Source organism: Equus przewalskii, chromosome 26, assembly GCF_037783145.1.
Source record: "Equus przewalskii isolate Varuska chromosome 26, EquPr2, whole genome shotgun sequence".
NCBI classification, from domain to species: Eukaryota; Metazoa; Chordata; class Mammalia; order Perissodactyla; family Equidae; genus Equus; species Equus przewalskii.
The window spans coordinates 15,743,946-15,761,523 of record NC_091856.1 but is presented as its reverse complement, the minus strand read 5'-3'; the positions used below and the strand labels follow the sequence as shown (position 1 = coordinate 15,761,523).

Sequence of the window (17,578 nt, the reverse complement as noted above, 5' to 3'; positions counted from 1 at the left end):
ATATACGATATGGTGGCAGTCATGCTCTGTAGTCCTTTCAGCATCTTGGAGATCATGTCTGTGTGATGAATCTGCTTTTGTGTGGGGTAGACTACCCATTTTATTAAGTTCTCCTCCTTATTGGTGATAGCAGTGCCTTCAAGCCCATCTTTATACTTATGATGGGTAGGCTCTGAAGGTTACCACTCTGAAGGGCGAGTCTCTAACCAGTGCCTCCAGGAATCTTTGGTCAGATACATAGTTTATACATTCCTTTCTCTGAACCAAAATCCTAAAAGAGAGATATATTGATAAATTAAGGAAAAAGCCAAAAGCAGTGGGAATTTTTCCTACTTCTTATTTGGGACTCTAGAAACAGAGAACCTTATAGGGGTCCTTTACCCCAACTTGAGATGGCCATATTAGTGTAATGGTGCATGACATGGTTGGGTAGATGGCAGAACTGAGTTAGTAGATCTGAATCTCTCTTGGATTTTGTATGATATAAAAGTGAACCAGAAGTCACCTCAGGGTCCATGAGGGATAAGGAAGGAGCTGAGTTGGAATTCAGCAGGCCTGCCGTAGTAAGGAGAGATAGGGTGACCTAGTTGCAGAGGTTTCAGAGTAGACTTTTAAGAGGAGCTTGCTGAAGGCTTTGACTGAGATATAGAGGGCTGTGCTGCTCCAGGAGGAGCCTCGAAGGGGCTGAGCCAGCCAGGGAGAGCCTCTGGGCCCTAACGAAGCCAAGAGATGACATCACAAGTTTTCCAACTATAGACTTCGCCAGAGATCGGGGGGTTCCAGGGGGTACCATTGCATGAATCCAAGTTCCCTTTTCCCCTGCCACGTAGCGAAGAGACAGAAGGAGGAAGGAGAGGAAGAGGCTGGCAGAGAATTGATCTTTGAATGACTGAATAGTTACCTGAAATGAGACTCTCTTAAGATTAGCAAATTAATTTTTCTCTTCTGCCCAGTGGAAGTTTGGGTTAAAGTAGACTAGATCAGTTTATTTTCTTGGATTTGAGCATTCATATGTAAATGTTTCTCTCTCTCTCTGCACACCTACACACATATGTTATACAAATACATATATGAAATATAAACATATGTATTTATTTAACATTGGGTCTTGATCGAATATCAACTAAAACATAAGATAGTGAGACCAAAATAATTCCAAGGCATCAACAATTTTAATTATTTTATCATCTCCTGATTCTTCTCATGTTCTTATGCTTTGTTTCATCTATTATTATTTGTCCTAGACACTTTCTTAGAAATCTCAGACATATCTTAACTCATCCTTCTACCACACTGCCATATTCAAGCACTTTCAAATCTTATCATTACCATCCTGAGGGGTCACATGCATCTCTCCTCTTCTCTCTGTACTGATTCCTGCTGCTGTTGTTCAGACCTTCATTCTAAACTCTTGGAATAGCCTCCTAACTACTTGCAATGCCTCCCAGCCTTTTGACACCCAACATCTGTTACTTTGCTAAAGAATATACCTGACCATATTACCTCTCTCCTCTAAAATAATTAAATGACTTCCCATTGTTGGAAGAACACATTCAACCTACTCCCGTTCTTCATAACTTGGCTAGAGCCCACATTTCAAGCCTTCCTTCCCACTCTCCACCTCACTCCCGGTCTCCATCATGCAAGAGAACATAGGCTGTGCCATAATATATACGGCTGACTGACTTCGTTTCTAGACTCCGTTGCTAATGATCCCATTTGTTAATTAAGCTTGTATCCTTCACTCTGCCTAACACAATGGCCTGAATCCAGTGTATTTAATAAGTGCATGTAAGAATGCTTTATCAGCAACAAAGTGCTATATAAATAGTAATTATTTTATTATTATTTGTTAAATTGAGTTGGATTTACTTTTAGGATTCCCACTATTGTCTAGGAGAAATGATTTCCCATCAGTGGAAATTCTAGAAAAACCTACATGATGTCTGAAAATACTATAGGCAGATATATCCCTGGAGGAGAAGGCAGGAGGATCCCTTGGTTTTGGAATCTTCTCTTTCCTTCATGAGCATGCCTCAGGGGGCCAGCCTTGTCTAATGCTCCCTATGTGTTTCTCTGTGTTCTCTATTCACCTCATATTAAAAATTACAAACATTACTGGAAATTTCCCCATCAAAGAAGATCAAAGAAGTGTCACTGAAATAAGAAATAGCAGGCTCTGGAGAGCTGGCTCTGGGCACAGGTTCTGCCAGTGCTTGCCTTACATGTGAGGCCAAGCAACTCTGCTGACCCTTGGGCGGTAGGCATGCTATGAATATAACATGCCTGGCATTTCCTGGTACAGGGATTATTTCATCTCTAGGAATTCCACAAATGTTCTCAGAAGCCTTTGGGACATTTAAATTTTAAAAATAAACCTTTATACCTCAACACAAATATCCTAGAAATCCATGTGTCAGCCCTTTTCCTTGAAAACACCTGTAAGTCCTTTCATCACTTGCATGAAACAGGAAAGGGAAAGACCACAAGGCAGATCACATGCTCATAAGTCAGAATGCCCTCAAGAAATAGCCACGCAGAAATTGGCACAACTACGTTAAACACCTGCCAACTTACTCTTTGAAAGCCTTGGAAAGTTTGATTAACCCCGAGAAAGAAAGAGAGAGGAGGAAGGGAAGAAGGAGAGAGAGAGGGGGGAAGGGAAAGAGAAGAAAGAAAAGGAAAGAAAGAAAAAGAAAGAAAGGAAGGAAGGAAAGAGGGAGGGAGAGAGAAAGCAAAGAGGAAGAAAGGGAAGAAAAGAAAAGAAAGAAAAAGAGATAGAGAGAAATGAGCTCCTGGAAGCTCTTACCCATCACTTGGGCAGGTATACGAGGATTTAGTTTTTGAAGCAACAAATCAGCCAAAATCAATGATCTAGGTCAACCTCTGGAGTGTCCCCATGGAGGAAGAAATAGCCCAAAGAGACATGAGTAAGAGGTAAAAGCAAAAAGATTTCCCCAATATGAGATGTTGTGGAACAGTGCCAAATTTCCCCTCTCCTGGAGTAACGCAAATGTCAAAATCTATCCTACCTGCTATACTGATGGTGGCTGCAGCCTTTGCAGTACTGAATTTCTCTCCATGCTTATTAGTAGCTATGCACGTATAGAGGCCTGGCTTGGTGATGAATAGCTGTAGTCTTGAATCAATCACTCGGTCTTTCACACTTTCTTGAATGGACCCAGAAGAAACCTGGTGGAGTAGGGGAAAACAGAAGATGAGATTAGGTCAAGGATTTCCTAATATGCTGCATCAGCAGACTTAAAAGGAAGTGGATTAGGATTATGATCAAAAGGCATGTGGTGGATTGCAAAAATAGCCGAAAACTTTTCCCTCCTTAGGCCCATGAACTTGCAATGTGACTTTGTATCTCTTCCCTCAGGAGGTAGCATCTTTCTCCATGCTTTGAGTCTAGATTGGCCTTCTGACGTGTTTTAGAAAGACATACAGACTTGTAAAGTTCTGGCATGTCGTGGCTTGCTTTCTTGTTGCTGTTGGAGCCTGTGAACTTCTGTGAACAAGCCAGAGCTACCCTGTTAGAGGATGAGGCTCATGTGGCCTGGTTATCCCCACTGCCCCAGCTGGGAGCCAACAATAACCACCAGATATCCGAGTAAGGCCATTCTAGATCAACCAGCACGCAGTCCATCTGCGAACTATAGGAGGTTAATCAGCGAAGATCAGGCAATCCTGGCCCAAATCAGCAAAACCACCCAGTTGACCCACAACTTGTGAGCATTAATAAATGGTTACTGTTTTAAGCCATTGAGCTTTGAGGTGGTTGTGATAGAGCAAGAGATAACTAATGCAAGGTACAGAAGATATATTGTGTGGATATTTCAATATGTGATCTCTAAATCTTGAAGATAGAGGCAGTCAGTTTTGAGAGGTTTCAGACTTTTTTTGACTTACTTCCATAAGTCCTGCTCAGTTCCCCACAAATACACATCAGAGAGATGGATAGTTATCAAGAAAAATGGTTTTGAAGCCAATTCTATTTCTGAGGCATGACATACATCATACCATACTACTTAAATCAGAAAATGAAATGTCCTTGAAGAGCCAGAATATCAATGCAATATTAGTACATAGTTGACAGGTTAATCTATGTAAGTGCTAATTTATTAGCCATCATCATTGCAACTCTGTGGGAAAAACAGCTGCCCAGCACATTCTGTTAGGTTGCAGAGTTGGAATTTGTACCCTAGTTTATCTGACCCCAAAGCCTGTGCTTTAATCATTATGTTACAGTGCCTTCCCTAGTCTAGGAGAACAAATAGTTGTTAAAAAACAAGAACAACAATAACCTCAACAAGTCAACCATGAACAATACAGATGTCTGACTTAAATGTATTGTTAAGGATGGTGGCATGTTTTTAAAATAGTGATACTTTCTTCACCATTTTCTTGAGCACTGTGCCACCTTTTCAATCATTATTATTTAATTATCACTGTTTATACGAGGGAAAAATGTCAGTGTGAGGGAAGTTTGAATCGAATGACAGCCAAGGAATCAGCCTCTGGTTTGCCTTGGCTTTATCTTGAAGGAGTGGGAGTGGATTCCATGGTGGCCTTGAAAGAGGTCTCTCTGTCACAGCAGTTGGGAATGAGAAATTTGGAGGCAGTTATTTTACTGTTTTGTACGAGGGAGGATTTTCACAGACTAGTGAGGAGAAGGGAAGCCCTGAGATGAGACTAGCTTTGTTCCTTCTGCTGCCGGGTGGCTGGCTGGTCTTGGAACCAAGCACTCTCTGTAGCAATTAAGCAGTGAAAGTTTGTCCAATTAGCTTCTTTGTCCTTTTATTCTCTCCCTGCACTGCTAGTCTCCATCCTTGTGATATACACTGGTTTATGCCACCATCAATTTACCTTAACTGGGGAAACTTCCCAGGTCAGATCAAGTATTGTGGCATTTTCCCCAGATAAGCAGCCTGGACTCTATGAGAAATTGACAAGGCAGAGAAAAAAAAAGTCTTTAAGAGACACACTCAGGAGGGAATTCAAATAGAATTCATCACTATCATATTTGTCAGTGGTGCAACTTCTTATGGATTTGAGCGTCCAAGTTAGATGGAAAGGACTGAACAATTTGAAATACAATTGTGGACTGTCCCTGAATTTTAATACCAGAAAAAAACCTCACCCCTCTGTGCTCAATCAGTATGCTTTATGCTATAAGGATATTTTATTTATAAATATAATTTTTTTCCACTTTATAGAAATCTGTAGAATAGTTATCTTCTTCCTTAACAAAGCTAGTTCCCTCCTTCAAGAAGTAGGTCTGTACAATGCCTAGGAGACAGCTTATTCCCCAAATGCTGTCTAAACCCCCACTATTTTCATGTTCACACCTAAGAAAGTCATTCCTAAATACCTCTTCAAGGTCACTGAAAACGTTCTTGGTAGGAAAGAGAAGTGAGTTTTGAACTGCCTCATCTCTTTTCTCTTGGACTTCATCCAGGTGTTGAAACAGTTCAGCAAATAGACCGACAAGTTACAAGACTCATTGCTTGATTATGATGTGGCTCCTAAATGCTTTTCCTCCTGTTTCCAGAGGCCTTGCTTGATTCGGGTTGTGACTCATGCACAGCAGGCCTTGTTAGTCATAGTTTGAATTTGTTTTTCTTTCTTCATGGATCGTCCTGACCAACAGTTTAGCATTTTTGATGACCTAAAAATAAAAACAACCCTTTGCCCTCCATTTTGATCTTTTTGCCCCTCAGGTTTAAAAGATCAAAGTGATGAGTACAGATTATTACTGTGAGCATTGACCAAGGTATGCCTAGGCAACACCAAGTACGTAATTGAGGTGACTATAACTGGTATTTACAGTAAATATGTTATTTTCTCCAAGTCACCCAGGCAAACTAACCTGAAGGAGCTGGACAAACAGCTCTCTGCTCTGTACATGATGTTCTCTTTCTGAAATAGTGAGCTCAAAAGGAGGCAGTCAAACAGGAAGTTCTATCAAATAGGCATGATAGTGCATATCTGAGATAACGTGTGTAAAAAGCTTTTTGAAGGTGGCAAAGCATAGATCTGTGGAATATTTTTATATATCATTAACACATTTATAATGCTGTTTTGTGAGAATCTCCCCCCAGTTATGGCTAATCTCGTAACTTCATCATGATTTGAGTTTAGTATAGGAAGCCCTCTGAAAGGTATTCTACCTTCGGTGGCTTTGTCTTGCAAATAGTCCCAGCTGGCTGGGCATACCTGTTAGGGTGTGGCCCTGTAGGGACCATGTTCAGGGGGGTGTAATAATGTCTGTCTGTGCATCATAGAAAAAGAGATAGTAGGCTAAGAAAAATTTCCATACTGTTTCTGATCAACATAACCATAAATATTGACCTCTTTCCATCTGGGCTGCTGAAATATTCCACATAATATATCCCACTTGATATATGTAATTATTTTAGTTTACACAGCTAGTAAGTTAAGATGACTCCAAAGCTCATTGTACTTTGAATCAAAAATACTGCCTCTTACAAATATGTGTAAAGTATAGGTGAGTCTTCCTTTAAGAAAATTAAAAAACACAGTTTTCAGCATAGATGACTTGGCTATTTATTTTATAAAATCCTTCTAACAAATTAAAATGATTCAACTTTAAAAATATTTTGGGAACTATATTTACTGGACAAAGCAAGAAAGACCTGCAATTTTTCTACATTTTTTGTCTGAATGCCAAAATAATAGAGATATTATCAATGTAACTTTAAATAAATCTGTTTATCAAAATACAAGGATATTTTCTGTGAGAAAAATCAGCTCTGCTCTATCCACACAAAACTACGATTTCCAATCTTGTAAAATAAAAGGAATATTACTACTCACTCAGAAGTTCATCTAAGACTACAAATTTTCATGAACAATGAATGATGTTTCTGTAGGAAGAAAGCTAAATAATTCTTGACCACTTTGGGGCATGTTGCTTGCCTTCCTACCATTCTTTGGCTCTCACTGTTCAGGGCTTTAGTTTATTGGCGTGTTCACAGATGAGGAGACAAGAGCCTTTATGCATTTTGGAGTACTCCTTATACTTAGTGGTGTGTTAGTGAAGTTACTTCCCTGACTTGTAGTAAGTGAGGAGCCACAGTTGAAACTCTCTCTTATTTTGTGCCAAACAGCTCCCAACTCTGTGTTCATCTTTGTTCAGTCACCCAAAATGAGAGCAGGGCTGTGGGCTCTTCCCTGTTCTCCTCAACAGATTTTTCTGGTTTGCTACTTGTACAACGTTAAATGCCTGAGATTGCCTCCATTTCCTGTGATTTGCGTCAGCACAGGCAAAGTCATCTCAATTTTGATTTGGGCTTGTGTAGCAACACCAAGGACGAAACTTGGCCGTAAGACCAACTCTCTCTCCGACCATGAGAACACAGTCAGATGTACTTCCGTTTTCTTCCTGGAAGAAAGTCACTATTCATTTGTTTTATTTCCATTTTAGAATGTGAGGCAATGGATCTATTTTGCCTTCTGCTTCTTGTGAATCACATCTTGAATGATTAAGTTGGGGTCTCAGTAAGACCAAAACTAACTCAAACCATCTGGCTTTTTTATGACTCCTCAATCCCAACAGAGAATAGTCATATATCCTCCAGATCTAAACTCACTGAATTTTTCAAAAGCATATGTCTTTCCATTTTCTTCATTACGGTTTTCACAGAGTAAGACAGATTAGTAAAGTCATCAGTCCTCCAGTTTTCTTAGGGCATATCTTTAGACTACCTGGAGGAGCTTAAGACAACTACAACAGCTTCCACGCAAGAGCCACAAAACATAATGCCAAATAAGATTAGAACTTTAAATGACACTTGAAATTTAATTAGAAAGCTAAAGAACAGAGACTACAAGTTACTTTACTTTAACTTAACGAAATTAGAGAGCTTTAGCCCTGATGTCATATTAGAGATTATCTTCTCCAGCCACCTGACATCTCTGTCATTATAGATATGGGAAAATCAATGTCTGAGAGGTAAATGGACTCCCCTAAAATTACATTAGCTGAAAAGGAGCATTACAACTTAATTCTTCCAACTCCCCATCTAAATCTCATTCTACTATGGTAGAATGAGTTACAAGCCTATAAAGTGACATTAATTTGTTCACTTGCTATGTTTTGAAGAGGTGGATGGTAGGCAATTAGATAAGGTAAACTGATTTTAATAACAAATTATGAGAATGGTTTTGTCCAGGTATCGGAAAAGAAAAAAGAAGCTCTTCCGTAAACACAATAGTGAAAACAAAACAATAAATGAATTGTAAGGCTTACAGGGTGATGTTTAAGATGATGCTCTTTATTAGTTGGGGTAGCCTTAGAATTTGGCGTCTTTTTCATGGTTTACAACATCCACCAAAATTTAACACACTGACACACTTTGTCATTCACACACTTCTCTTCCCTGCCCTCTTTCTTTTCCCATATCTGGTATCCTAGTTCTCATCTTTCCCTTTATCTTCTTTTTCTCCTCATTTGGAACATTCCTTTGATTTTAAAATGCTACTGTTAATATATTGTAATATGATAATATATAGACACTGCAGCAAAGGTAACAAAAAGTTAGAAAGGCACTCTCCTGGAGGACTTGGGAAATGAAAACAGCTGAGAACTCCTTAGATGACTTATCAAGGTTTGACTTTTTAGCTGTACTGAGAGCTATCCACACTCCACCCAAAGGACTAGTTTGAACATGCACCCCATCTCCTTAAGGCATGAGTGTCCTCAATAAGATCACCTGGAGAGTCGATGTATGTTCTCTGCTGTGTGGTAAAATGTTCACTCAGCTGGCTGGAAGCACTCAAACCCTTCACATGTGAAAAAGAAGACTGGCCTTTGACTTGCTCCTGAGATAAACTTTCATCCCTTGGAATATCCTGCCTGATAAGAGTGTCTTTGTATACCTGAGACTTTGGGCCATGCCAGATAGTTTACATTAACAATGAATATGTAATATCTCTTTTTTTCACCAGGGACCCTGACCATGCTGCATAGTTTGACCTTTGGAAGGGCTGGGGACTGGCTAAGGTCAGTCATATGAGCTCTCCATGCTTACATAACTGACACTGAGTAAAAACTCTGGACACCAAGGCCTGGGTGAGCTTCCTTGGTACAATACTTTATATGATTGTCACACATTGTTGCTGGGAGAATTAAGTGCTCTCCATACAACGCCACTCAGAGAGGACAGCTGATTACTCTACTGATTTTAATCTGTATTCTTTCACTATAATAAACTATAACCATAGTTTCTGAGTTCTGTGAGTCCTAGTGAATCATCAAACCTGAGGGTGGTCTTGGGGACCCTGACTCACCTGCAATTTGTTGGCACAGCAGACGAGTATCTAATTCCCAACTGTAAAATCTGAAGAAGAGAGTCAGGCTGCCTGGTGGCTCCAATGGAAGGAGCCAAAGTGTGTAGGGGGTAGCTCTGTACAATGGTTTGGATCCAAGAGTTGGTGAATACAAAGGTTTTATAGAAGATCTGAGTTAGAGTCATTTTTAATCCTCCCCAAAAGACCTTCAGATAGACACCAGAGAGACTTTCCATCAACTAACAAATTGGGGACTAACAGGGGGTGGCTATCCTGAGGAAAATGTGTCACGGGGGTCATTTTGAATATTCTCTGTTTTCTAAAGAATTGTGAGTGTGTCCATGATGGAAAGAGTCAGTTTTAAATACTTGTCAAGGTACCAGAGTGTTAAGCCAACTTAAAAAGAATATCAGTTAAATCAGAACTTTTCCACTCCAATTACTGCTCCTCCCTTCTTCCCACCCCAAACCTGTGGGAGTCATAAATAGAAGTTTGGAAGTGGGGGAAGAATGAATGAGTATGAGCTAAAAAGCCAACCAAAGAACTTTTGTTGAAGGCAGGCCACACTCCTGCAACAGTCCGGACACAGGAAGAAAGGTAAAGGTTCTCATCTGTGAACATAGTCAGTGGCTCTGGTGATTATTTAGGGATAGACACTTAAAGTGACTAAATTGGAATGATGTTGGTGATTTAAAATCACTGAAAAGTGACCAGAAAAACAGCCGAGTCTGCTTGAGGCAGATCTCAATGGTGGGAAAAGAACTCGCTCTGCTGAATAAACATAAAAGAACAGAGTAAGCGTTAAATAAAGTTGTATTACAGGCAAGTCATGCCTGTTCAACACCTGAATTACAATAATAATCTTAGCCCATATGTTTAACTCTCTTTTTTCTACCTGAAATCCTGAAGGATAAATAAAATCTAAAAATAGGAAAAATAAATCCATAGAAAGATGGAAGAGTATCATCAACAAAGGGTCAGAAATTTTCAGCCACTTCTGGAAGATACAAAGCTATGTGACTGGATTGGCAGAAAAATTGATATCAACAAAGTGGCTGAAAACTGAAAGTTTACTGAGAGGAGAATGGATAAATTTTCCCTATAAAGTCATGGAAAATTCCAAAGTTCAGATAGCAAAGCTGTAAGACTTTGAAAGAATCAGTAAAGTAGTTGAAGAACTTTGTAAACTATTATGTATGCATAGCACTAGGCTGAGGCATCTGACCATGGGCCAGAGCTTGTGAATGAGATTTTCTTTAGTGAGTTCTTGTGGTGGCCATTCACAGTAGGCATTAGAGCCTGAGAGAAAGTTGCCAGAAGTAGGACTCCCTCTTGTCCATCCACAAAAATATTCAGAGAATAAAGATTAGAAAGATTGTAGCTTTAAAAGAAATTAATTTAGTAGAAATCTAAGCGGAAACAATGTAGAAGAGAGAGAAGCAATAATTCAAGATAACAATAGAAGAAACATCCATGAGTTTAGGAGAGATTTGCATTTCTGTATCAAAGGAAAATATTTAAACTTGCCAATTGACTCTCTAGGGTTGGCGTAATATTGTTAACAAAACCTGATCATAGTAGTCCACTAAAAATAGACCATTCCTCTTTTTTAAAAATAGGTGCAACAATCCTAAATAAAATTACAGCAAATGGAAACAACACAATTAAACACAAATAACCGTGTATTCAAATAATGAAAGAATGGTTCAACACAAGGAAAACTTTGTAATTTAAAGTGAAAAATTTCATGTTCATCAAAAAGTTGAAATAACTGATGACAGGCATTTATCAACTTTAAAATATATTTATATTAAAAACACTTAAGATTAAAAATAAATATTCTTAACCTCATAAGGAATATCAGAAACTAGAAACTGAGTGCAAATCAAACATAAACAAGTGGTTAAAGTCTATAAAATATAATTATGATAATAATCTATGATAGATTCCTCTTTCAGATATTGGTAAACTAGGTGATTCAGACCAACTCTCACAATGAAAAAAAATTCTGGAAAAATATTTTTAACAGCTATAGCAGACTAAGAAGCTTTTATTTCCCTTAAGATAATTTGCCAACCCCAGAAAATTTTAACTTTCCTTGGCCTTGAGCAGTGACGAGACAGAAGTCAAAGCTCAGGTTCTGCAAAATGAGGAGTTTGATAGGAGATACAATAAACTAACTAGATATCAGGGAGATATCAGTGTGAACTACAAGAGAAATAACCCACATAAAGAATTGCAGACTGTGTTATAATCATCTGGGATGTCCAAGGAGCTTCGAACCTTCAACCTACTTTCAGGTGGTCCAAGATTAGTAGTAGCCCCTGGTCCCTGGCAGAAACAAACAAAAGTTGTCTCTGAAGAAGAGTACCTTCATCTAGACCTCAAGTTAATCCCTGAGATTTTTTTTTTTCAAAACAATGAACAGAAGGTAATCAAAGATAACTAGACACACAGGAAACAAAACACAAGGAATGAGAGTCAGCGGGAAAGTAGACAATAGAAACAGACCTACGATGGCATCTCATCGCACTCGAATAAAAGCCAAAGTTGTTTCATTGACCTACGTTAGCCAATATGATCCACAACCCCTATACACACCCCTCACCTCTTTCTTTTTGCTCTCTCACCTCTAGTCACACTGACCTACTTGCTCTTCTCCTGACGTAGCATGTGCACCCTTATCTCAGAGACTTTGCCCAGTTATCTTCCCCTGGTTATCTACACAGCCTCCTCCTTCAGCTTCTTCAGAGCTTTGCTCAGATGTCTTCTTCTTAATGAGGTTTCCCTGACCACTCTATTGAAAATGGAATCTTTCTCCTGAGGTTGTACTTTTGGTCTCATTTTCCTGCTTTATTTTTATCCATCATACCTGACACTATCTGCCTTGAATATATATTCTCCTATTTGTTTTATTTTGCTTGTCTTTTCCCATCATAATGTAAGCTCTTTGAGGCCAGGGCACTTTACCTGTTTTGTTTGCTCCTGTATCCACAATACCTAGAGTAGTGCCTGATGCCCAGAGATACTCAATACATATTTATAAAATGAATAAGTGAACACTTCCATGTAAAGTGGTTAGAACAGGGCCTGGCTGATAGTAATCATTAATGTATATTACTTATTATTACCAGTATTAAAAATGAAGAAAAGCATGTTGAACTGACAGACATGGGTTCTAATTCTGGATTACTTTTGATCAAAGTAGACTCCAGCAGTGAACTAATTCTTAAACTGATGAGTTTTATGAAAATTATTTTATTTGCGTGAGAAGGAATTGTTACCACTTCCCTTTTACACAAAGACATAAAGAAAGAATTTGATTTTCTACTGTTCTCCATGATACAAGAAAAGAAGTAAACCCATGGAGTTCAATTTCTATGGCAGTGACCCCTGGGATGAAGATATTGGGAAACTTTGAAAACTGGAAGTGCAGTTGGGACCAATGACAGAGATCAAGGTATCTCTACAAATATGTGGTCTATCCTGATAGTCACCACCAGTGGCTCTTCCCCAGACAAGTCCCCATACAGATGACACTCACGGCATTTCCGTTTTCAATCCAGGTGATGGTGGGGACAGGGATGCCTGTTGCTGTACAGCGCAGGGTCACAAAGGAGCCGAAGGTGACATTGTGGGATTCAGGAGCCCGCAGGATTCTGGCAAAAACTGTTGGGAAACCAGAAGTGGTGAGTGACTTTCCTGTAGGGGATGATCAGGCTGGAGTGGTCTTCAAAAATGCAAATCAGATCATGTTCTTCTGTGTAAGATCCTCTGTGCTCCCTCTGTCTTAAGGAGAATATCAAATGCCATGCCCTGGCTTCTAAGCCATTTATACTACCACCTATGTTTCTCACCACTCCAGGATATGCCACTCTTGTTCCCAACTCAGGAGCTTGCCTGTGCTTTCCCTTGGCCTAGAGCACTCATCCCTCAGATCTTCATGTGGCAGTTTCCTTATGTCATCCAAGTCTCTGTCTAAGTGACATTTTCTCAGAAAGGCCCTCCTTGACCATCCACCATGAAGTCTAATCCTCCCCCCATTCACTTTTTTATCATCCTCTTTTATTGTCTTTACATACTTTACTGCTTTCTGAAATTATGTATTTTTATTTGTCTGTTGTCTTTCTCCCCCCAGTAGATTGTGAGTTCTCAGCAACCAAAAACCTTGCCTGTTTTGTTCAGTACCTAGAAGAATACCTGACCAAAGTAATAGTATTTAATTAAATGAAGGAAATAATTAATGCTGTACACCTTTGACTGTCATAATGGGAGGACAGACAAAATCTGTCACACTTTTCAGAGAATGAGATGAGCATATTGGGTGAAAAAGAAAAGAAATAGTTTACGGGGCCAGCCCCGTGGCCGAGTGGTTAAGTTCGTGTGCTCCACTTGGCAGCCCAGGGTTTCACTGATTTGGATCCTGGGTGCAGACATGGCACCACTCATCAGGCCATGCTGAGGTGTCGTCCCACATAGCAGAACCAGAGGCACCCACAACTGGAATCTACAACTATGTACTGGGGGGCTTTGGGGAGAAGAAGAAGGGAAAAAAAAGGAAAAGGAATAGTTTAAGCAAAATGTGGGCAGGAGAATGAGTATTTTCTATTCCTTTCTGAGGCTGAATCCCCACTAATTAGATAACAGGAAGCTCTTTTGAAGTGAGAAGAAATTTTAAAGAATGGGGTTGAGGCTCAGACTGTACAATAAATTGAAGGATACTTAGAATTGCAGAATCACTAACCTTGGAATAGACTTCAGAGATCAACTCGATTCCCGCTCTTATTTTATAGATGTAGAAACCAAATCCCAGTTAAAATAACTTGCTTTCCCAAGGTAATAAAACCTATGGGTAAGAAACCTGAACTCAAGTCTCTGACTTCAAATCCAGTTCTTTAAAACCGTAATAGAAGCTTTTCAATCACCCATTATACTGTAAATATAATAGTTTATGCTCTTTCCTTTTGTTTTCGAGGACTTAAGCACAGAACATAATATTAAACTATGAAACCCCAATTAACGTAATGCTCTGAGGCTTTGTTCTAGTTAATTGAATTTTGTGAAGTTGGGATTCTGAAGGAGAGGAGAGGGCAGAGAGTATACACTAGACAGGAGATGTACAGGACATTAATAGATCAAGTTCAGAGCTGGGTTAGAAGTTGGCCTGATTGTTGAACACCTCTTAGAAAGGACCAGATAATTCAAGGAGATAAAGGGAGATATGACTTGTTTGACACTGGGGTGCTTTTTGCAGATTCTAATTTCAGATTTGCAGATTCAGATTAATTCAACTTTCTATCTTTTGATATTGAGGACTTTAATTGATGGAATTTAGAAGACCATGCTAGAAATACAAATGTTGACCCCAAAGGCCAGGAGAAAGGAAAAGCAAAGAAGGCACCATCTTCAAGGCAACAAGTGGTTAAAAAAAAAAGTGAGGCCAGCCTGGGGGCATAGTGGTTACGTTTGCACCCTCCACTTCGGCAGCCTGAGGTCTGCAGGTTCAGATCCTGGACGCAGACCAATACACTGCTCATCAAGCCGTGCTATAGCGGCATCCCCCACACAAAAAATAGAGGAAGACTGGCACAGATGTTAGCTCAGCAACAGTCTTCCTCAAGCAAAAAGAGGAAGATTGGCAACAGATGAGCTCAGGGCTAATCTTCCTCACCAGAAAGAAAAAGAAAAAGAAAAAGAAAAAGGATCAGATGTTTCAAATGCAGCTGATTCTTCCCCTAAAAGACAAAATTGAGCCTGATTTTAAGTAAATCCTGGGGTCTAACTACCAATCTATAAAAAATAAGGGGTTAGAACATGTTACCACTATGGGGATGCAATTCAATCAAATCCAGAATATAGACAACTTAACAGAACAAATTATTTGGTTTTCTTCAACAAATAAATGGCATCGGGGAAAAAAAGAAAAGGGGAGATATTATAGACTGAAAAAGACTTAAGAGACATAGTCGCAAGTGCAATGTGTAGATCATGTTTGGTTTCTTATTCAATATGTCAGATGTAAAAATATATATTTGAGACAATTGGATAAAAATTGCAGTATCCTGATAGTAGTGAATGGCATTAAGAATATAGTAAATGGCATAATTGGGGGTTGGTGGGGTGATGAAAATGATAATGTGATTATGTTTAAAAAAAGTCCTTATACTAAAGTACATATGGATTGATTGAACTGATGTCTGGGATTTGCTTTAAAATAAAAGAGCAGCAATAAAATGGTAACGGAATAAATGAAGCAAAATGGCAGACTGTTGATCATTGTTGCTGTTGGGTAACAGGAACATGGAAATTTACTATATTATTGTACCTACCTTTTTTGTAAGATTGGAAATTTTATAATAACATTAAAATAGAAAAAGAAAATTATAGTGGAGCCTATCCCCCAGCTCCAGAAAAACATGTAATGGGACGCATACTTCTTCTGCCATTGAAATAGCATAAGTTACTAGAAAACCTGAAACCTGAAGGAAGGTAAGGTTCTGAGGAGAAACATCTGGCAGAGGTATCAGCCCTAAGAGTTTCAGAAATTTCCACAACCGTTTTAGATCAGAACTCTGTGGGGGATGATTCCAAGTCGAAACAAAATGTGGGACTCAGGGAAAATTTTCCCTAGCAGGCAATATTTACAGCCTAAAAAATTCCATAGCAAGAGGAGGGACTGTCACCCTTGTGGTCAGCAGGGTCAGCTCCAAGAGCGAGTGACCTGTGTAGTCACACAGGGCCCCATGCTTGGTTTAATTTCCTGCTGTACATGTCTTGAAATTATTAGTGATTTTTGAACTAGGGGCCCTGGATTGTCATTTGTATCTGGCCCACAAATTATGGAGACAGTCCTGGTGGTTAAAGCTAAAAATGCCTGCTTAAAAGACGTGAGGAAGGCCGCACCTCTACTGCAGTTCCAGAAAAACAAGACTCAAAGGTGAAATGGAAAATAAACAGATGCAAATATGCTGTATGGATCCAAAGGAAATGTCAGTCAAGACTAGGTGACAGAGATTGTCCCCATTGGAAATTCTAAATTTCTCAAGAAGACAAACCAGCTAGGAGGCAGTGTACATTTGACAAAAACAGTGCCCCATCTGACACCTGATAAGAGATTTCTCCCAACTTAATCTAAGTTCACAGCTTGTGGACCCTTGACAACTGACACAGACTGACTGGCATCCTAGCGACGGTGCACCCAGGTATTCTCCTCTTTTCTAACGTTTTCTGTCAACAATAATGGAGACCTAGATTGCACAACATATTTGAATCCGTGTTCATCGTTTGGCTGAAACAATTCTTGTTGAGGTTGGAGCTACACTGTTGTATCCTAAATTTTTTGAATGTGAGACTACTGTAGTGGTCATCTTGTGGGTTCCAGTGCCTCCAAGAATCTGAAAAAAGCAGGATCCTTGAGAGATTGGGAGTGGGATTATTTCAATCCTATGAGTGCTGGACAAGTGTAGACAGCAGGTGCTGAAGATAACACTGACTACGTCCTTGAACCTGAATGAGGGCCTTCTGGCTGAAGACGAGAAGAATAAGAAATTGGAGAAGAATGAAATCTAGGGGTTTTTTCTGCCTTGATTTGTTACGGCAAGAGTTTTCAGTTAGGGACTTTAAATTCTTCCTGGAAATTTAGTAATAAGGGAGGGTTTATTTTGTTCTAATTTATAGCTTTTTATTTTCTTTTGACTGATATATTACATTATTTGGAATATCACTTGGGCTCGTTGCAAAACCTCTGTTGATTTCTATTGCACAATACAGTTAAGCATAATGTGAGATGGTAAATGAAATAGAGTCAATTATCATTCTAGAATTCAACGTGGCTCAGAGTGAATTTAATTAATATACTGCTCTGTCCCATATCAGAACCTTCCGGAAGGTCCAGCGGGGCACAGAAGGGTCTTAAAGGAGCATAATTGACATTGCTTCATGGCGGCTTCTTGAACGTGAGACTGTGCTGACAGACTGCCGTCTCCTCCTCCGAGAGGACACACATACCCTTAGCTGACCACAGGTTTCATTGTCAAGTCTAGTGAGTTAAGAGAAAAAAAGGCCAAGAATTAAAGGGAAGCTGGGTTCTCCTGCACTTCCACATTCTTGCCAAAAGATAAAATAGAAACTTGCCCCCTTTTTCGGTATGAAAAGATAGCTTCCACCCTCCCTGCCTGACTCCCTCCCTCAAAGAAGCTTGCAAAAGTATTTTGGGTTTCGACTCCAGTGTCTCCTTCTCTTGATGCTTTCTCGACCCATCCCT

General features: G+C 39.5%; 1 protein-coding gene across 3 annotated transcripts in view; it reads right to left on the bottom strand.

The window, feature by feature from the left end:
- Positions 1-17,578, bottom strand: part of MUSK (muscle associated receptor tyrosine kinase) — a 97,632-nt gene that overhangs the window by 41,407 nt on the left and 38,647 nt on the right. For all 3 annotated transcript variants that reach the window (XM_070594993.1, XM_008513555.2, XM_008513559.2), the window contains 2 exons: positions 12,860-12,984; positions 3,033-3,192 (listed from right to left, as the gene is read on the bottom strand). In XM_070594993.1, the coding sequence (XP_070451094.1) occupies positions 3,033-3,192; positions 12,860-12,984 (285 nt within the window). The remainder of the gene's footprint in view (positions 1-3,032; positions 3,193-12,859; positions 12,985-17,578) is intronic.